The 22,253-nt window shown below is 39.9% G+C and overlaps 1 protein-coding gene across 1 annotated transcript; it reads right to left on the bottom strand.

The window, feature by feature from the left end:
- On the bottom strand, positions 1-22,021 carry LOC145414431 (folylpolyglutamate synthase, mitochondrial-like). Its single transcript, XM_080283984.1, has 11 exons — positions 21,878-22,021; positions 17,929-18,100; positions 15,215-15,408; positions 14,185-14,321; positions 13,008-13,191; positions 12,652-12,793; positions 9,386-9,522; positions 5,341-5,465; positions 3,403-3,551; positions 2,500-2,837; positions 1-750 (listed from the first exon to the last, which is right to left on the bottom strand). Exons 1-11 carry the CDS (start codon positions 22,019-22,021, stop codon positions 589-591), a joined length of 1,884 nt encoding a protein of 627 aa, XP_080140110.1. The 3' UTR covers positions 1-588.
- Between the last annotated feature and the right edge of the window lie 232 nt (positions 22,022-22,253).

Raw genomic sequence — 22,253 nt, 5'->3', positions numbered from 1 at the left:
TATTATTCTCCTTGTTCCCTCCAAACTTGTGCCATGACGTCTACTATCATAACAAATGCTGTGATATAAATGTGACAGACAGTTACAGTACCTTCAAAAACAAGTTTCTTTCGGTTTTTGCACCTATATTATTAAAATATACAAAACAAGATAATCTAGAACTACCAAGAGACAAACTAGTAGATGGTGACATCCTATTTTCGTACCTGACTCTAATTTACATACAAAGATATATAAATATTCTTTATATACCAGTCATAGATTATGCATAAAAAAATAATTTGCTTGTAACATTCTCTCTAAATTAGTAAAATTATATACATAAAATGTAAATTTAGTTTAGATAATAGGTCCCTCTGGTGATCAACATCTATTATTCTCCATGATATAAACATTACATATATTTTTCATTCCACACATGAACATATAACATTATCAAACAAACACACATGCATTATGCACAACAACTAAGATGAGTTGTAGAGCAGTTTCTTCTTACATCTACTGTGTGCAGACTGATTTAAACTTGAGCAACATCAGGTGGCATATCTTGAGGACTGTGTGTGAGACGCAAACATCACACACTGATCACGGAGCACCAGGGGAAGAGAAACCACCATAGTTGCTCAACACCAAGTCAGTCAGTGATGAAGGCTTGTAAGCAGCATGAGCATGAGTAGTACAGGACAGGCCAGGATCGATTATGCTAAGGACACCACCCACCAGGTGAAGAGAACCTGTCACCAGCACCTGCCAATGGCAGTGAAGTTGGGATAAAACAATGATCAGGATATGTAATGTTAACAGTAATAACCATACCCATATTAGCCACATTAAAGGTTTGGTTCCTGAGGTTACACTATCATATTACACAACTTTTAATGGTACATGACCAGCCTATTCTCCTTGGTGATGTTACATGACTGAAAAACCTTCAGTCAATTCATGGAGATCAAACCTGTGCAAAGCTGCCACTCCAATGGGGTGTTCTAATCACTGCACTACCAGAGATTAAAGTGTTTTCTCTATGCTCCCTCTTGGAGGTACCCTTGGGATGACAGTTTGCAACTAGCTTAAAACAACACCTAGATATTTAAGTGATAACGGGAGAAAGCATCACAGACACAGAGGACTAGAGAGGATGCACTGCTGCTTCATTCCAAATAATATGCTGTTATTGTTGTTATGACCCCAGGTTTATCTAGAGTGATATTTGGTGTATTGCAGGCTGAACCTGCCTTTCTCCTGCAATCCACCATCCTCCTCTTGGGGAAAGGTTGGGAGTTATAGGACATTTGTATAACCAGGCAACCTTCCACTGCTTGGTGCCACCATGTTAAGGTATCCCTCTCAAATGCCATTCAATACCATATTAAGTACAAGGACTTTATCCCAAGGTCACCAGTGTCTTGTATGTTTGTTTAAGGTGACCTCTCAGTAGTATGCATCCCATACTTCCTCCACACAGGAAGGATATCTCGTTCTTGATGTGGTGGTTTTCCTTTCACCAACTGCTTTTATTTCTCAGTCACCATTTGTATTTTCTATATTTTCAAGCAAGCGTCTCTATTCTTTGTTTAGTTTTATGTTTCAGGTTCTTTTAGGATTTCTGATTAACGAGTAGTTCTATTACCTCTTAACCATAATATCAAGCTGTGTGTGCCATGAGTCCTGTGAAGATTATACAGTTCTTGCAGGGAAGGCAAGTCCTTTCACACATTCTTCATCTGGTTCAGTATACCACAGTGTTGTAGTGGTTGTTGGTGGTAATCATCAACCACTCACCGCTGCATATTTCCTCCCGCACCTTTCTTTTTCTTTTTGTATCTGCCATCCTCTTTTCCTATTTTTCTCAATTCTCTCATCCTTCCTGTCACTTTTTATTACTGTACTCTTCTTTCCACTTCAGGTGGCTCTAAAATGAGTGACAATCCTAAAGGTTTCCAGATAATGCATTGGATAGTGACCATATAACCAATTAATGAGGTGATGTGGAGTCTATTATGGTGCCCCTGTTAACTGGCTGGAGAAGTATATGCAGCATCCATCTGGAAACAAAACCTCCATACTCATCCCCGTGCCTGTGGTGAGGCATTGCCTACCACAAAGGAACATAACATTGGCTTACTGTACAGGATGGCCTTGCAAGGGCAGTTGCTTGCCTGCAGCTGATGGGTCTCCTAAGCCAGACAGATTGGAGATACTCAGCACCAACAACATAATCCTATGTGGAAGTTTGTCTACAAAGCACAGATAGCTTTTAAACTACAGGATAGCCCTGCCAGGGTGGTTGCTTGCCTGCAACTGGTGGGTCTGCTCAGTCAGACAGACCAGGGTTACTCAACAACTACCTCCTTCAATACTAATTTCTTTCCTAAGTTGAGTGAAAAATCATCTGGAGGCAACAGAAGTAAATTATACAAGGACACCACTTTATTGATGGGGTTAGGAGGTCCAGGTGTACTATGCCTGAAAACTCTATAGCAAAAATACACTTGCCTGTACTTGTGCTGCTTCTTGCAATGCCTGAGGAGGTGGGAAAGCTGGCGGGGTCAACAACTCTCCCCTCAGATCGGGACTACGACCACAGGACAACCACAGAAGAGCATCGTTTATACAAGGGAATATTATGCTTGGAACATCAGAAGCTGGCAATTTCTGAGCCAGGTTCTCATCCAATTCTTTCACTGTCCTGTCACCTCCTGGTTCTTGATCTGAAGGTGACTCTGGAGATAGTTCAGATTTATACAACTGCCTAACTAGTCTGATCCAAGTGTTGCGCTGTCGCTCACACCGCAAATGCATCCCATCCTGTGACACGGTGTAGTTGGTCTGATCTGGAAAAAAAAAAAAAAAAAATTCTCACCATGTCATCCTGATAACTCAAATTATAGAGTACAATAAACAGATTTCACTCTAGCCAAACCATCCCAAGTTACTGTATTTCATGGCCTCTAAGATGCTGCACAGTGCATGATGCAACCTGAGTCAGGAATTAGAAATCTGGGGGAAAAAAAAAAAAGTCTGAATATATTTGAAAATGTGCTTGATACAGGTGCTGTTTTCACTCAAATACACACTCTGCTTTCAAAACTACCATTCAGCTCTTTCCAACTGTCATTGAATTCTTTAGTTTTATATAATATACCTGCATAATAATAAAAAATAACCAATAATGCAGACAACATTGCTTGATATGAGTTGTTTTCACTCAAATATACTGTACACTCAATTTTCAGAACTGCCATTCAGCACTGCCCATGCTAAATTCCAGCCTTGTACAAGCATTCCCCCCACTTTCCTTCCTGGCCACAATATCTGTCTGCATACTTGCTCCCACAAGTACACACCATGAAGAAAAATCAGACATCAAAATATACTGGTGTGGTGCTGAAGGCATACCTGAGGATGCATTTAAGGAGGTTGTGACAAGGTTGGTTGTGAAGACTGCTAAATCAAAGTCACAAGATGAGAGGAATCGTAGGAGTATCTCTGGGTTCCGGTCCCCAGTTGAGTTAAAGAACAGCACACGATAAATCTCACCATTAGATCTGAAGAAAAACAAGTAACAAGAGTATCATATATTTATTATTTAAAAAATGTAGGCCCCTATATATATATATATATATATATATATATCTATATATATATATATATATATATATATATCTATATCTATATATCTATCTATCTATCTATATATATATATAAGTGCAAAACTGTACAGGACAATTTGTACACTATCATTTATTTTTTCTATCTCTTTACAGTATTCACCATGTACTGCAGTTCGCTTATGATCCAAAGTAATAAAGGTTTTCAAAGAATTTTACTAACAGCAGTACACCACTATCTTGCCCTAATGGTCTACCATCTTAGTTAATTTACATGATGATGGTTACCAAATATTATACAAACTTCAACATATTGCAAGCTAAATGACATGAGCTTAAGTAGCTACAGCAGAACCTAAATAAACAGTCGTTCCCAGATTAACACAAATAATATGTTAACTAGATGCAGTGTATTTTGAAACTGAGTATCTTGGCCCCTTTAATCCATTAGCTATACTCATATTACACTACCTTGCCCTAAAACTGCCATCTCTCCATTCTGAATGTTGGGTTTTAACAAGAGAATACCACAAAAAAATGATGCTAGGCACAAAGAAGTACCATGGAAAGAATGAACAGGCATAGTACTGTCTCATTCTGTCACTGGACAATATGAAATTTGCTACAATAGGACATAAATCTGGGCCATGTTAAGATGAAATGAATATAGTGATATTCTGGAACATATCCCTGATAAATAACAAGGACTTTTATTGTTTAGGTTGTCTTCATATGCCAGGGATGTCCTCCAAATATCTAAAAATTTCTATGCACTTTTATTTATTTACTCCAGATGTCTTAATCCCAGAAGATATATGGTAGCCACAAATGAACCCCCTCCGTGTCATCCTGTCCTCTGCCATCAGGCTGCCCTCTCTCTAAATTACACACCCCTCCCTCATATATCTTTCTACTCCATCCCTCCATCTCATCATTGGTCTCCCTCTCTCCCTCCACCAATCCATCTCATTTACATATGCTCTGCAAGTGAATCACTCATTCTCCATTTGCTTCACATGCTACTATCAACTGGGGAAAACTACAAAACAGCCATATACTTTGGCATCAACTGAATTCTGATCAGCAACACTTCCATAATTTACTCTGGAATTAATAGCGAAAAATTAATGTTTGATTAGGTGGCTTACGATGAAAACTTAACTTACTATTCCCAAATTAAGAATTCTACTCTACTCCACCTTTACTTGCTCTGATGTAGACATGTGTGATATAGAGGTGTGCAGTGTTTTTAATGATTCTCTGACATACTGTATAGGCTAATGGAAGACATACTGCACTCTTCCTATAATCAGAATTCAACTCACTGCTTCTTTCCTTGCTCAGATGTAGACTTAAACAAGGTACGGAGAGGTGTGGTGTTGGTGAACTCCCAGATAACAAGAACCTACTGTGCTACTCTCCAAACAATTATTCTACTCTGATTCCATCATTACTGATTTTGGCTGGGACTTTACTGTAACTACTATTCCCATGCTGAAGAAGAATGCCTGCATGTGGTGGCACTGATATAGCTGGGAAGTTCCACTGTCTGGGTATATAAATGTCCCTTGGCTGCCTCCCCATCCTTCACAAAGAGAATAGTGGATGGCAGAAATAGAACAATTTCTACCTGCAGTCCACCAGGTTCACATTTAGATAAGCTTAAGGCCACAACACCTGTACTATTCCCAAAACAAGAATCCTATTGCAGTTTGTCTTTACTTACCTTGACGAACACTTCTGCGGGGCATGGAGTGGTGCAGCTTTGGTGAACCAGTCTACACATGCCTGCATACTGGCACTGGTGTGGGCTCCATCAATAAAGAAGGTCAGATGATCAAGCGACATGACCTTCACAGAGATGAGATAAATGAGATGTAATACTTCATACTACTTACAGTAATCGTGTTTCCATATCAGATCATCTTAGCTCAAAAATTTTTGGTAACAACAGCTACGGTATAAATTATGTAACTCAGCCATCTTATTTTCAGAAACCTGTCAAATATTCCAGCTAGTTTTAATTATCATCTGTATTTGGTTTCTATGATAGTTTGTAGTCATAGTAAGAAATGTCATCTGTACATGAACTATAAAGTGCACATATCAATGACATTTTCATCCATCCATCCATCATCCAATCCTACATTCCCCCATGAGCAGTGTACGAGCCTGGGGCTAAGCAGGTTTTTTTTTTTTTTTTTTTTTTTTTTTTTTTTAATGCGAGGAAGAAGGAACCAAAGGCCATGAGCCCACAGTAACAGTTCCCTCCAAGAGAAAAACAAAACACAATAGAGAGCCAAATTCAAGATCCGATCATTTTGAGATGCCTGTACACACTGCGTTTGAAACACTGGAGATCATAGGCAGCAGGAAATACAGACAGAGGGAGACAGTTCCAGAGTTGACCTGTTGCATAAATGAAAGACTGGGAGTAACGGTTAACTCCTGCATTAGAGAGTTGGACAGAAAAGGGATGAGAGTTTGCTGCCAGACGGGTGCTACGTGCCTGTCGTAGAGGTGGAGGAATGCAAGCAGACAGTTCAGAGGAGCAGCGACCATTAAAGCAGCGATAGAAAAGAGATAAAGATGCAACAGTGCGGCGAAGAGACAGAGGTTGAAGGGAGTCAGTAAGAGGAGGAGAGTTAATGAGATGAAAAGCCTTTGACTCCACTCTATTGAGAAGAGCTGTATGTGGGGAGCCTCCCCACACATGAGAGTTGTACTCCACACAGGGGTGGATAAAACCCCCGTATAGAGTCAACAACTGTGCAGGGGTAAAGAAAGAGTGGAGTCGGCTTAGCACACCCAATCTCTTGGAAGCAGATTTTACAAGAGATGTAATATGATCTTTCCAAGATAAGTCCCGAGTAAATGAAACCCCAAGCATGTTCAAGGATGATGCAGGATTAAGCTGAATATTATTAAACATTAGTGGGTTGGTTCCGACATTTAAGATGAGAGTGACCAGCCTCACTCATCCCTGAGTGGCATTACATGAGCAATCAACCCCAATCGCCCCTTGGATATAAACCTTCACTGGCTCAATCCGATTGGAGCGCAATAATTGCTCACTAAACCACCAGACGCCAAAATTTGGTTATAACCACCCAGCGTAGTAAATGGTTTCCTGGTGTACAGGAAACCATTTGGCTTGTCACTCAGTGTATAGTCACCCACAGGCAGAAGGAAGAGGAAAGAATGAAGGAAAGAAAGACATAAGAGGAAGTGTAAAGTTACCTGTAGGCAGAAGGACAAGAAAAGAATGAAGTAAAGGAAGACGGAAGAGGATGGAAGGAATGGAGAGACGAGAGGAAAGGGCAGACACCTGACAGCAGCAACTACATTGAGTGAGTGGATAGAATATTTTTCTATTACAAGGAATGGAGAGAGAAGAGGAAAGGGCAGACACCTGACAGCAGCACTGCATTGAGTGAGTGGATAGAATATTTTCCTATTACATATTGCATGGAAGGCAGTACATGGATGACTGCCATCAACTCCGGGAGGTACAAACTTGTGATTAAAAATGTGGCTACAAGCTTGGTAACAAACTACACACTAATCACTCCCAGGCTGGAACTCACATGATTAAAAATCTTATTACTGTACACATCCCTTATCTCTTTATTCAAATGGTTTCCAGCAAATATTGGGAAGTCCTGTAATTATATGGTTTTGGCACTTGGTTTAGCTTCCAGTCCATAAAAAACATTAACCGTACCATGGCCATCCTCAATATGGGCATCCCTTTACGAGGAAGCATGACACTAATTCACTGAGTGATTTAGAAATGTCACGCTGGAATGTATTTACAACAACTGTGTGAGCTTCTTGCAATGACATCTCACTGGCTCTTCGTTCAAAATTATCAGTTTGTGTTGGATGTCTGAAATGTATAAAATCATTTTTTTTTTCCTATTTTTAAGCCAATCCATTCGCCTTTCATCAAACTGTGCCACCTAAAAGAACTCTAATTTACTTCCCATTACTGCAGTACTTACCATACTCACTGTAAACTTCCACTCAATCACTGGAACTGAGAGAAATAAGGAAACACTCAAAACTGATTTTAAAATATCACAGTAAGGATGGCTTGCATTGGTTCAATGGGAGCATTCACAAACTGAGGAGTTGCCGGTGAGTGATCATCGGGTAATTTAATTAGGAACTTGGCCAACTCCTCGCAGCTCACATGGTCACATCCTATCTAAATTCCCTTCCATGATATTTTGTGATGAACAATACATAAATTCTACAATACTGTAATCACTGGTTGTTACAGCTACCAGTTTTCTATATATGATTTACAAAGTACAGTAAACTCTCACTTATCCAGCGTAATTCAGTCAAGCCCTATGCCAGATATTGCATTCAATTCAATATTCAGCACTAAGCTGGATATTGCATTACTTGTATTATCCATTTCAACTTTCATTGTAAAAAGATGAAAATTAAGCAAAAAATACAATAATGATAAAATACACCAATACAGTAATACTGTACAGCGCCGGATGGCTACGATTTACAAGCCAGTTGATACACCTCGATGCCGGATATTGCATAGAACAGCCAGTTACGTCCCGTTCTGGTGCTGGATATTGCATAATTTCACTGAATATCGCATTAACAGAGCTGAGCCAGCAGTGCCGGATATCGCATTGGGTCAGATAATGCAACAATGGATAATTGAGAGTTTACCGTAAAATACTGCAGAACAGTTACTAGAATGCATAAAACAAGAGGTCTATTAGCATTCATCACATAATATTAGATGCCTCACTGCAAGTTTAATTTGAAACGCTTATCATTAAGTTCTCAATAACCGTAGATCTTTCATCTGGAAAGTACTGAAGAGAATGTACTGACTATTACCGTAGTTATAAGAGAAGCATGATTTAGTAAACTGATATCATGCGAAGACAAAGCCTCCAAATGAAATCACAAATACCGATGTTTCTAGGAAGACAACAACAAAGCTTTACGCAGGCACATATATATAATCTTCATCTGACCCCTATAAATATTCTGCTGCCAAATGACTTTATGTTAGTATTATATATAGACACATATGTCTGAAGATTATATCTGATTACAATTATATTGTCCTGGCTTTATCTGGCATATCAGATACAGCCAGGATTCCAGGGGCTTGAATGATGAGTGAATGAATGTGTGACCCATTGGATTGGGCAAACTTGGGCTGTCTGGATGCTGCTACTCCTCACCCTGCCCTAGGGTGGGAAAGGAGGTTTAGATGATGATGATGATGATGATGATGATAAAAATTATACTGACATGACTGGGAATGTGAATAATCATTTTTAAGCTATAAACAATATTAAATTTTGTCCTGAGGTATAGACGGTATATTAGGTTCATTCTGGTAATTTGCTTCAGCTTTATCATACTGAAGCTTCTTTTCCTCATTTTACTGAGTATGTATGTTCATCATATTGTACTTTTGAACAAAGTGATAAAGGAAACAAATACAAAACAGTAGTTTGGTTGACTGCATATTTGTTCTTCACATAAAGTTATCTGGTGAAAGTTGGCAACTTCAGGGAGATTGTGAACACTCCCATTCTCAAGAGGTACTGGAGCTTTTTTGACCATCTTATTCTATCACAGGAAGTAATCTGGTCATCTACTCTTAAATGTAGTGGACTACAATACTGTATCTTTGCCTTGGGCCCATGCACTTCACAAGGGGTAATAAGGAAGTGGCAGTTATCCCCCCCTCCCTTTTTTTTTTTTTTTACAAAGCTTACCTGTGAACGTCCAGGCCAGACAGTACATCTGAGACCAGTGACATCCTCGTCAGAGAGTGTGAAAGGAGAAGCAGCCACTGGGTCTCCCCATTCCTTCCCACACAATGCCCTGTCATCACCCTCAGCCACACTGCAATCTGGAAGAGGGATTACATAAACCCATTTAGCCCAGAGACATCTCTTTTGTCATTTCGGTGTGGTCATGCTAGTTCCTGCTATTTCTTCCAGATTAAGGCAGACTTTTCAAACTGAAGGGGTCAGGTATTGCCTTAATATAAATACCTCTTAAGATAAATACGGACATTTCTTGGTTGAATATGATTATATGGTACTGTACCAGCAATAAACTGAAACGGACACCACCCACATTCCGGCGTTTAAGCCTTATACAGTCTACAGCAATATAAATTACTTCATCATAATGTTTTTCCATTTGTAATATCATTATCATTTGAGATCCTGTTTATATTTATGAGCATCTATGAACCTAAGGAACCAACTTCAGTTGCTCGCTGATAAGATAGCACTGCACAGAACAAACGCTTGCAAATATCAAAGGCTCCCAGCTTCGCTGCATGTAAATTCTCAGGATTTGTGCCTCACAATGGACCTGGAAAAATAGTTTCAGTACTGTACAGGTAATTATAGCAGTTCAATTTATTACAACCTACAATATTAAACCCTTGCTGTTTATCATGGTACTTAAAGCCTTCTCACATGACTTCAGAAATGGACTCCCATAGGAGATGTATGTTGATGATTTGGTGACTGTAGAGAATGAAAGGAAGACGGAGGAAAGATTTTGGAAGTGCAGAGATGGTATGGGGCACAAGGGATTAAGAGTAAATGAAGATAAAACAAAAGTGATGGTACCTACAGTAGAGCCAGCTGCAGTACTGTCAAACAAGAGGGAGAGCAGCCATGCGCAATTTGCCATATGGGTGAATTTGCCACATGGGTATGGAATGCTCTTCTATCTTGTGCAATACTTGTGATAAGTGGGTGCATAAAAGATGTGGTGGTATTAGAGGTAGACAGCGAGATCATACTGATTTCATGTGTGAGGTGTGTTGGGGAGTGCATATGGAGATTGTCAGGTTGATTGATCTTGCTGGTGAGTCTCTTGAGTGTGTGGAATAGTTTTGTTATTAGGGAAACAAGTTATGTGCCAGAGGTTGGGCTGAAGCTGGCTCTGTGGCTAGAGTGAGGAGTGATTGGAAGAAGTTCTGGGAGCTGTTCCCTCTCCTGACACTGAGAGGACTCTCCCTCTGTGCTATGGGATTTTTGTATATGGCATGTGTTAGGAGTGTAATGCTTTATGGTTGAGAGACCTGGGCAGTAAAGGAAGAGGATACATGCAGGCTCAAACGTACAGAAATGACAATGATTAGGTAGATGTGCAATGCATCCTTGAGTGTGAGGCCTGGGGGGACTAGGTTTACGATGGAAGAGTTGAGAGGTAGGTTGGGACTGGAATGTATTCGTGTTGTGATGAGGAGTGGTAGATTGTGATACTCTGGGCATGTGGGGAGGATAGGGGATGAAAATTGGGTGCAGAAAGTAAGAAGTGTTAATGTTAGGGGTAGGGTTGCGAGAGGCAGACCAAAAAAGATCAGAGATGAGGTCACTGAGTGTGACCTCAGAGATATGGGACTGAACAGGGAAGCTGCCAGAGATCGAGCAGCATGGAATGCCGCCATTAGATGACCAAGGACGACACATGCATGCGTGTTGGAGCCTTTAAAAATGAAACAAAAAATGAATAAGTTGGGTGACCTGACAAGCAGGTTTTTCAAGTCTGGATGGCACCCTACAGAATATGTATATAATGGAAAGCAAATAACAACACACTTGTCAGTCCTTTTGAGGCTATCTGTTATAGGGTAGGTAATCTATCTGTCTATCTATTGCCAGATGCCTTAATCCTATAAGGGATGGCCACAAACAAATCGCCTCCATGTTGTTCTGTCCCCCACCACTTCATAGCTCCCAGCTCACACACCCCTCTCTCATATACCTCATCACTCCATCTCATCTTTGGCATCCCCCTCCCTCTTACCCCCTCCATCTCACTCACATACACTCTCCTCTTGTCTCTCACTCTCCCAGGTAGGTAACGAAGGTAATTACACTCCCACTTCTGTCTTTCTTTCCTCTTCTTTCTGCCTATGGGTGGCTCCCTATCTGGGAGACTGAGAGACAAGAGGAGAGTGTATGTGAGTGAGATGGAGGGGGTAAGAGGGAAGGGGAGGCCAAGGATGAGATGGAGTGATGAGGTATATGAGAGAGGGGGGTGTGAGCTGGGAGCAATGAAGTGGTGGGGGACAGGACAACATGGAGGCGATTGTTTGTGGCCACCCCTTATAGGATTAAGGCATCTGGCAATAGATAGACAGATAGATTACCTACCCTATAACAGATAGCCTCAAAGGGACTGACATGTGTGTGACAAGCCATATGGTTTCCTGTAAACCAGAAAACCATTAACTATGCTGCGCGGTAACCATTTAACCATGGCACCTGGTGGTTTAGTGAGTAATTAAGGTGCTCCAATTGGATTGAGCCTGTGTAGGTTTATATTCAAGGGGTGGCTGGAGTTTATTGCTCAAGTAATGCTGCAAATCACGGATGAGTGAGGCTGGTCACTTTCATCTTAAATGTCACGACCAACCTGCCTAGCCCCGGGCTCCAATACTCCACATGGGGCAACACAGGACTGGATGATGGATGGATGGACGGATTAGTCTATAAGTCGAAGACAAGTATTCAATTCTTTTGCCTTATGGACGCATCAGATTATTTTATTCAGGCTACCGTAAGACCATTTTGTTCTGAGGAAATAAATCCTAAAAGTTAGATGCTGTCTTGAATAACCTTTGGAATACATGAATTTTGTTAAGCTAGATAAGAGTCTGAAATTAGTCTGGATAAACTAGCCAACTGCATTCACAGCAGCAAAAGGGAAAAGGCATATCCCAACATCAAACTGTCAGTCCAACAACTGTCAAGTTAAACAGGGAATGCCAAACATCTGTCATGCACTCCTCTGCACAAAATTCACTACACCAGCTTCAACCCTGGTTAGTTCCCTCACAGTAAAATTAAAAATGTTTAGGGATAGGGTCCAATGCACTCTACATGCAAGTTCAGGAAATGGGGCCCAATGCACAGGAGTTATCATTCCCATGTTTAGATCTGTAATTATCCATGACTAATCAGAGTATAGGTTCATCAACATACCAGTGGCAGGACGAGACTTTACTGACCTTTCTTGCAGCTGAGCCAATACTGTGCCAACTGCAGTGCTAATGATGCATTATCATACTGGACTGTGCCAGCCATCCCAAGCTGCAATGGTCGAGCACCCCACCCATAGCTCTCCAATGGAGGCACTACATACAGGGGACACTGCAAAGTGAAAGCATTATACTAGTTATTATACAATATGTCAGCCTAACATTTACCTAATCATATCTAACGCACATAATCCCATTTACTTACACCCTACTAAAAGGTTTTGCAACCTGTAAAATCAACAAGACTTGTGAAAGTCATCTTTTACTAAGTTTCTGGTTCAAGTATTTTAGAAAACCTAATTCTAAGAATGATCACAATAATTAACCTTCTTTTCCCTGGCTCTATCTGTAAGGACAGGGATAGCTGAGGTGAAATGTTGGTGCACAGTGAAGGCTGGAATGCCAGGTTTCATGATGCCAGCTTTGTGCCATGCAATGGATTCAATGGTTGAGCCAAGCAGAGATGTATGATCCATGTCCAGGCTTGATATCCCACATACAACAGGCTTTCTGATAAATAAACAGTAAAAATGAATTCTCTAGCAGAGGTATCAAAACTCCATCTATAAAGAAAACCATCACCATCATCCCAACAATTTATACCAACCCATGGATGTGGGGGGAGAGAGAGAGAAAGAGAGAGAGAGAGAGAGAAGAAAGAGAGAGAGAGAGAGAACTAATCAATAATGTGCCAAATTAAATATGCCACACACTCATTCATTCATCATTCTAACCCCTGGAATCTTACAGAAAAATATAGTAGCTACCTACAAAATACGTATTTATGGTCTAACGTTAGGCAAAGTCAAGATTCTGAGGACTGAATGATACATGAATGATTCTGTGCCCATTTCACTGGACATGCTGTTGCTAGGTTTCCCATATTTGTAAAAGACTATACTTTTTCTGTCCTTTTTTTCTGGATCCTTTCTTCGCATCTGTAGGTGGGGAAAAAATGTCTGGATGGTGATGGATTCTTAGAAATTAGAATTTCATAAATATGAAATACCTTACTTCAGAATACATAATGTATCAGTAAAATTACAACAAAGAGCAAAGATACCTGATGGAGATGGGCCACTCATGACTTAAAATACTACGCTGTGGTTGTGCAAAAGTTGAGGAGCCTTAGTTAGGAGTAAGGAATGGGTCTCCTTGGCTAGTACAGTACACACTTTTCACCTTAACTTGGCCCCAGGTTTTTGTCCTTCTGTAGCTATTTCACACAACTCAATGGAAGAAAAAGACAATGCTATGAATCTGCATACCTTCTACAGCATTTCTTTGTGACTAACATTATACTCTAAGGTTACTGTACTGCTACTCCTCAGCATTCAAGAGAGAGATGGTAATTTAAAGCCAAACAAGTAAAAAGAATGCAGTTAAAATCAACCCTCCGCTCTGACTACAAGTGGCTATCAACTATGTTAAACAGAGTAAGGGGACTTTTCTAGGTTAGAAAAACAAACTATAGTAAGGTACAAGAGTATAGTAACAGCTCACCTGATTATGTTAGTGCAGTCGTACTCTCCGCCAATCCCCACTTCCAACACTGCTACATCCACCTCTTCTCGCACGAACATCTTCAGCGCCAGGACTGTCAGGAACTTGAAGTAAGCTGGCATGTCTGATGCATCTTCCTACAAAAATGTATATTACTGTAATACATTACTGGAAACCCAATACAGTGGTAACTTTTAAAGACGGTTCTCATTTTTTAGTATTTTATTTCTGAGTTCCACCCACCCTTCATGGTGGTAGGTGGCTTCACTGTAGCAACCATCATGCACCCACCTGATGCAGAACTTCCTACTTCTTCCTTCACCTTTATCATTCTTTTTCCATTTTTCCCATCTTTCCCATCACTTTTATTATCCTACTTTCCACTTCAGGTAACTCTACACTGAGTAACAAGATTAATGGTGTCCTGTTACACAGAAAACTATTTATTGGACTGGACGGTAACCACATAACCAAATAATAGGGTGATGTGCAGCCTATTATGGTTCCCCTGTTAACTGGGTGGACAGATACAAATGCAGCATCCATCCAGGAACCAAACATTCACACACCCTTTCCCACGCCTTGCTGTGGTGAGATATCGCTTAATGCATGGGAATATCAGTTCACTGCACAGGAAATGCCCGGTAGGGGTAGTTGATTGCCTGCGGTAGGGGTAGTTGATTGCCTGCAGCTGATGGGTTCACTTGAAAAGACAGACAGGGCTACTCAACAACAACAATCTATTGTGTTTTAATCGAGGTGTTGTGCTGTCCTGCATGTGAAGTGAGTACTGTATGTACCGAAGGTGTTTCTTCACTGCAAGTGTGGAATGTCTGGAGGTGGGATGTTGCTAAAGAGGGTCTGGTAATATCTGTATGATGACTTAACTGCAATAAATCAAAATTTAAAAAGTATGCTTACTCAACAATAAAAGCTCCGAATAATCTTTCATTAATGCAGTAAATAATAAAATATTGACCTGTAATCTACAATTCACAGTTATGAATTACACTCATTCAAAGCACTGTACCTTGCTTGCTGACAGTTTATTATAGACATCCCAGAAGTTCTTAGTGAAGACTTCTTTAGATACTGGCTGTCCATTAATCCGGATCCTCTCACGAACAGCAACCAAGTGTGGAGAGGAGTAGAAGCCAGTACGATACCCATGTTCTCTCAAGATGCTCTCAGTGAAGGCACACGTTGAACCTTTGCCTTTTGTGCCTATGAGAAGACAGCAAAGACAGAATATGAAAAATTCAAACAATATCAATAGGAGTCTTTCTTCAGTATTTTTCAATTCTATCCTGCATGGCAGAGTAAATACAGCACATGGGATAAAGCCACAAGAAATAAGCATTTCATTCATTCACTCATTATCTTGTGTTGCCCCATGAGGAGTGTAGGGGCCCAGGGCTAGGCACCTTGGTCCTGACATTTAAGATGAGAGTAACCAGCCTCACTTATCCCTGAGTGGCATTATGTGGGCAATAAACCCCAACCACCCCTTGGATGTAAACCTGCGCAGGCTCAATCTGATTGGAGCGCCTTAACTGCCCACTAAACCGCCAGGCACCATGATTTGGTTCTATGGTTACCACCCAGCACTGTGAAAGGTTTCCTGGTGTACAGGAAACCATTTGGCTTGTCATTCAGTGTAGAGTCACTGTGAATACAATGGAACTGTGAAAAGAAAAGTTAATGGATGGTGTAACTGAGCAACAATGAAATGGGAATGAAACATGCCAATGCACTGGTTATATCAAAGAAGTGATGTGGGAAACAGGCTGCCAGAAGACTGGAAAAGGGCAGTTCTGTATTACTGTATAAAGGGAAGGGTAGTCAAGAAGAATGCAGGATTTATAAATGAATCAATATGTCAAGCATACCTGTAAGGAGTAGAGAGTAATCTGAGAGAATGTAAGAAAGATGACTGAAAACAGCAAGAGAAGATAAGCAAGGAAGACTTAGAGAGAGGGAGGAACTTTAAACAGATGGATAAAATCTAAAGAGAAATTGGTGAGTGAGTGAAAGATGACAGAAGAGAATGGAAAGTTCAGAGAAGGACGGAATTGTACGTAAAAATGCACATTAAATGACTCCACGCTTCCTCTTAAGTAATCTACATACTAGAGGTTAGCCATACTGCTGCTGATGCTTTCTATGGACTGGAAGCTAAATCAAGTGCCAAAACCAGTGAATTACTTCCCAACACATGCTGTAAGCTGTTGGGAAAAAAGAAATCCAAGATGTGCAATAAGATTTGTAAGAATAAAATAATCTCTTCTTGGACTTAAGACTAAATATGAAAACATTTGTTAAAGAAGAGGAAAACTGTACACTATATTCTTTTGTGGACTTTGGTGCCTTATTGACAAGGCTGACTGGGACTCAAGCAGTTGAGCTTCCAAAAATCAGCAGTCTGTGTAAGAATTACATATGGAATCAAATCTTATGAAAAATTTTGTTAAGGAGGAGAGAGGAAGCTGAAGATGACTTTAAAATTAGAACTGAGTTGATAATTATAACTACGGTAAGGTGGTATGGAAGTGTGGACACAGTGCAGGAAAATATGCTGTACGGACAAAGCAAACATCACCTGTAAGGCTGGAATAGAGAGGAAAACAACTTACTAATAAAAAAAATTGGCAAAGCAAGTGTGTGTGTGTGTGTGTGTGTGTGTGTGTGAGAGACAGAGAGAGAGATAGAGGGGGGGGGGGAGTCATGAAACTCTTGTATCAAGGCCATCCCCCTTTGGAAAGTTTCCAGGAGGGGGTCAAAGCATATGTAAAACACAAATAACTGTAAGGGTGGATCTCTCACACATTCATGCATGCATGATCAGATGCACACACAAATGTGTGTATGTAGAGAATGAGGTGATGGGGAATGGGGAAGAGAACATTTATAAACTTTAGTTCATTAGCATCCATTAATGAAATGTTAAGAAAAATGTGTCAGTTGTATTTAAAATTATATAGATATATATATATATATATATATATATATATATATATATATATATATATATATATATATATATATATATATATATATATATATATATGAAGAGAACATAAACTTTAGTTCATTAGTATCCATCAATGAAATGTTAAGAAAAATGTGTCAGTTGTATTTAAAATTATCTACAGGTACAGTATATATATATATATATATATATATATATATATATAGGGGGAGGCGGTGGCTCAATCGGTAAAGAGGTGGCCTGCAGCCCTACCGGATCCAGGTTCAAATCCCCGCTGGAGCAGGGAACAGTTTAGGGATTTGAATTTCACTAAATCAGACTTTACCGATCTATCAGAAGCCCCGCCGGCATGTCATAAAAATACCCCCACTAATACCAATACACCAGTCCTGTATGAGACAGCCCTAAAATGTATTCAATATGGACGGTGGGTATTAGCGCCGAAGTGGTGACATGTAGAGGTGTATGGCAAGTAGGACTACTGGGCCTTGAGAGCAGGCTGTGAAGCCTATGCCCAGAGTTAGACACATAAAAAAAATAGAGAGAGAGAGAGAAATGGAATATAGCCTCCATAAAAAAAACACAGCTCTCTGATATGTTGAAGATTACTGTATTGTATACTTAAAGGCACTGTTAAGGAGGATGTGAAAATATTCAGTTCAGAAGTTCCTTAATCATATTAGTACATTAGAGACCTACTGCTACTCCACCGTTACCGGTATGTAAAGAACAGCAACATCAAAGTATTAACTAACCAGCTACATGAATCACTGAAAGTTTATCAATATCATCCAGTGTCACTCCAACTTTCTTGAGGTAATTTTCAGTGCCACACAAATTCCGTGAAATAAGTGATGCTCTATCTTGCCTGACACGTTGCAAATCGGCAGCATTGGTTTGTAAGCTGTTGAGGGCCTGCACTGCATCCTAGGGCAAAAGAGATACAGGTGTCACTGCAGGGAAGAGAACATTTGAAAATACAGTACTGTACTGTTCTCTACTTGCAATCTGCAGGTATCCACCACTCTACAATTGAGGGAGCTACTGTACACTGTTGACAAAATTACTGCCAAGAAAACATCCTGGTATTACAGTTCAGCAGTAGTTACATAAGGATACACCTGGGATGCCTGCTTTAATCAGTACTTATTACTATATAACTAAAACACCATTTCAATGCAATACAAGGTACTACAGATCTACCTATACATTACTAGCCATAAAAAAGGGCGTTTAAGGACTGTTATCTTTAAGACAACTAAAATTAGCAAGGTCTTAATGAACAACATCTCTGCTTCCAGACATTTTAACAATTAGATTGTCAATATCATAAGTTAAAATAAAAAATACAGTATCTCAGCAGTCTCTCTTTCCCTCTCCTTTGCTCACACGAGGAAATAACAGTACATCGCTGGTGGGGAGCAGGATTCAAATGAAAGCTTTCCATGTTTTGAATTTTTATGGTAATTTTTATCAGAAATACCTTATTTTGCTGCTTTCAAGGTTAGGTTAGGTTAGGTTTGGATGGTTAATGTCATGGGGGACCTTAGCCCCCTCCAGTTGGGTACCAAGTTTTAGTTCAGTTTTTTGAGAAGAAGGGGTTAAAATGAAAGATTTCCTTGTTTTTTTATCAATTTTCTAGTAATTTTTGTCGGAAATGCTTGTTTTTTGCTGTGTGAGGTAAGTTAAAAATGGCAAAATAAAGCACTTCCGATAAAAATGACCGCAGTACCAGTATTACAAAAATTCAAAATATATGGAAATCTTTCATTTGAACCCCCCACCACACCAACAAGGGGTGAGTTAATGTAAACAAAAATTCTGAAATACTTCATATTCAACCAGTACTCTCAGCACACCTAACATGTATATACCTTATCTAGTAAACCCTCTCTTATGCAACCATATTCATAATACAATCCTTACTATTTTTGGAGGAAGCGATAGACTCTCATTTTTTCAGAGTGAAATTTTCCAAGGAAATGGGAGTAAGATTTTTACAAAACACAATTCTTCACCCAGGGGCATCGTTATAGATCTGCTCTACTGTATTCTTGCTTATATATACGATCATTTTATTCACTACACGGCACCTTAGCAGTAAAGTTCATGAAAGCTACAGCTAATTCCCCAGTTCAGTCTCTCCCAAGTGCAGTAAAATCATCTGGAGATGACAGTAATATGAAAGAGGTCTCCTCAGGCTGAAGGTGCTAAAATAAACCTTTACCAAATCTTCTATCTATGATACTCCAGGCAGCAAAACCCCTGGATATCAAAGAGTACATTGGTGACAGTGAAGTTTGTCAAAAACTGAGACATGTGAACAATGACAAAATAATACAGTGATCGTTTTGTTAGAAATACAGTACTGCACAACCATCCCATTCCAGGGGGTTTTACAGGAAGCTACAGGGGAAAGATTAAAATACTAAAGATCCATAAAAGTATCCTTGATCCATGAAAGGCCAAGGTGATATTGTAGGCTTTGATGGTACAGTACAGTACTGGTACTTGCATAGGTCTATCTATCTATCTATTTCCAGACACCTTAATCCCGTAAGGGGTGGCTACAAACAAATTGCCTCCATGTCGCCCTGTCTCCTGCCATTTCACTGCCCTGCTCCCAGCTCACCCCCCCCCCTCCTCTCTCATATACACCTTGGTCCCAATTAACGCGCCTTTATGGTGGATGTGCAAGTACGTGCTATTTGATATCACGCTAATTGAAACACATAACTTATGGGGAAAAATTCATTTGGTGGATGAGTAACTCCAACTTTAGGGGTTAAACTTTTAAACACTGACAACTACCCTAGAACTAAATAATAGTATACATACATATATGCACACGTGTACACACACCCTTGATGAGCTGGTCTAAACCAGTTTGCTGCCCTCCCCCCCCCTCACTCTCTCATACCCCTTGATGACCTGGTCTAAACCGGTTTGCTGCCCTCCCCCCCCCCTCTCTCTCTCTCTCGTAAATAATATGAAGCAATAAGCACACAAATCACACTAATATCATACTAGAATGGTTGAAAGTGTTATTTTATATTATACTGTGAATCACTGTGATAAAATACAAGTGATTTAGTGATATTTTTGCTATAATCAAAGAAGTCATATGCTAAGCGCATTAGCAACCAAATATTTTTGTGGTTGCAAACTGTGCAGCTATACTATTAAATAACTCATGACATTATATCAATAAGCTATACAAAATGTAAGTGGTAATAAAAGTCATTCATGAAGTTTTATAAAGTTTGTAATGATTTTCCTCTCATCGCTAGTTTCACTGAAGTCTAGCATAACACTGGAATATCGTAATAAAACCATAAGAGACTGGCTAGATGTGTTTTTTTGTTTTATTTATTATTATTATTGTAATTATTGTGATGGGGTAATGTGGCAGTAAACCTAATTTGTACAGAAAAAAAATCTTGTGGTTTGGTGGAAATATCCACCTCTATGGGGTCTTTCTGGCATCAGACGACCAAAACACACCTTGTATTCTCTCAGATCGTTCTCCAGGCTTGGAGTGCATACGGACATGCAGTTTGTTGCAAACGATAGTAGAAAGATTGAAATTTGTCTGACAAGAATATTAGCTCTTAAGACTAAGGATAAGTGGGATAAAACACGAGTTGAAAACACATCATTTTTTTCCCCATTTCTCCTCACTGAGCTGCAGCCAACATTCAGCTGATCTGCATTATGGAGAGCTCTCCTGGTGTTTCTGTGTTGCTGGCATTGGTGTAACCTCCTCTTGTCTCACCTCCTGTAATGCATCCTCGATAGATGCTGCAGTAATCACATCTTCTGCTGAGGTGGCTTCACCAGCATTGTTAATCTGAGACATTGTGGATATTAGGAGGCAGCTCGCACTATCTGGGAATCGCACTATTTGATCACGCACTAATTGGGACCCTGGTGTACCTCTCCACTCCATCCCTCCATCTCATCCTCGGCCACCCCCTCCCTCTTGCATAGATACTGTACTGAATTAATGACCCTCCATATTATAAAGCTACCAGGCACAACACCTATATCTTTAAAATAGAAACCTATGTTTAAAGGAAACTATAATTATGACATAGTAAAAGAAAATCTCATTAAATCTGTTGTTAACTGAATACCAACAGGACTCTCCGTTGATACAATGAATATATTACCATAATATAAAGGATATATGCTTGCAAGGGTTTCTGGAGCTACATGATGAATATGACATCCTTCTTGAAGCCCAAGGGAAGAAGGACCCCTTGTTAATTCTGAGAACACTTGGCTTCAAAGCACACCTACCCGGTATATAGCTTACTTATTCGATGCATTTGATCCTGAAAAGGGGGGTAAATTTTTACAAGTGGACAATACACCCCCTAGGTAGTGCAATATATTTTTCTGGCAGCTTTTGATGTGATTCGAATGTTTCTGACCTTCATTTTTGTCGGAAATGCCCCTCACCGAACACAATAAAACTAACCAAGCCAAACCCAACATACCTAACCTATCTTAGGGGAGTAATAATCAATTTCCGAATGGGGTAATGGGGGTTATTTGTGATCCTTAGGGACTATATTATACGATAATGGTGCTAAAATTCCAAAACTGCATATTGTCCACTTGTAAAATAATACCAAAAAGGGGCTCCTCGTATCTCCCACTTGACTGGATAGGGTACATTTGTAATCTTCCATCACTTACCTCATACTGCTGATCAATACTGCTCTTGACATTGCCACTCAGTCGCCTAAGTCCAATCCCATCACAGCACATAGCCATGGTAACTGACTTTGTTCTCCGCCACTGCTTCCACCTACAATAGCTACAATTTGCCAGTCTGGCCATGAGTTGTGTGCGAAGCTGACGATGTTGACGACCTTGGTGACCCGTCAGCTGGTACTCAGACGTGCCAACCATCCCAGATTTGTGTACAATATATCAATACCAGTACATAAAGGAAGAAAATAAATATTGAGAGAAACAAAATATTGATTTATATTTACAACACCATAGATCAGTATTATAAGTTGCTTGGTCCATACAAAAGTAATGGAACAACCGAACAGATCACGGATTG

Source organism: Coenobita brevimanus, chromosome 99 (assembly GCF_032717465.1).
Source record: "Coenobita brevimanus isolate Jiangsu-jjx chromosome 99, ASM3271746v2, whole genome shotgun sequence".
NCBI lineage: Eukaryota > Metazoa > Arthropoda > Malacostraca > Decapoda > Coenobitidae > Coenobita > Coenobita brevimanus.
Note: the sequence above shows the minus strand (reverse complement) of the source record. Positions and strands in the feature narration are given on the sequence as shown.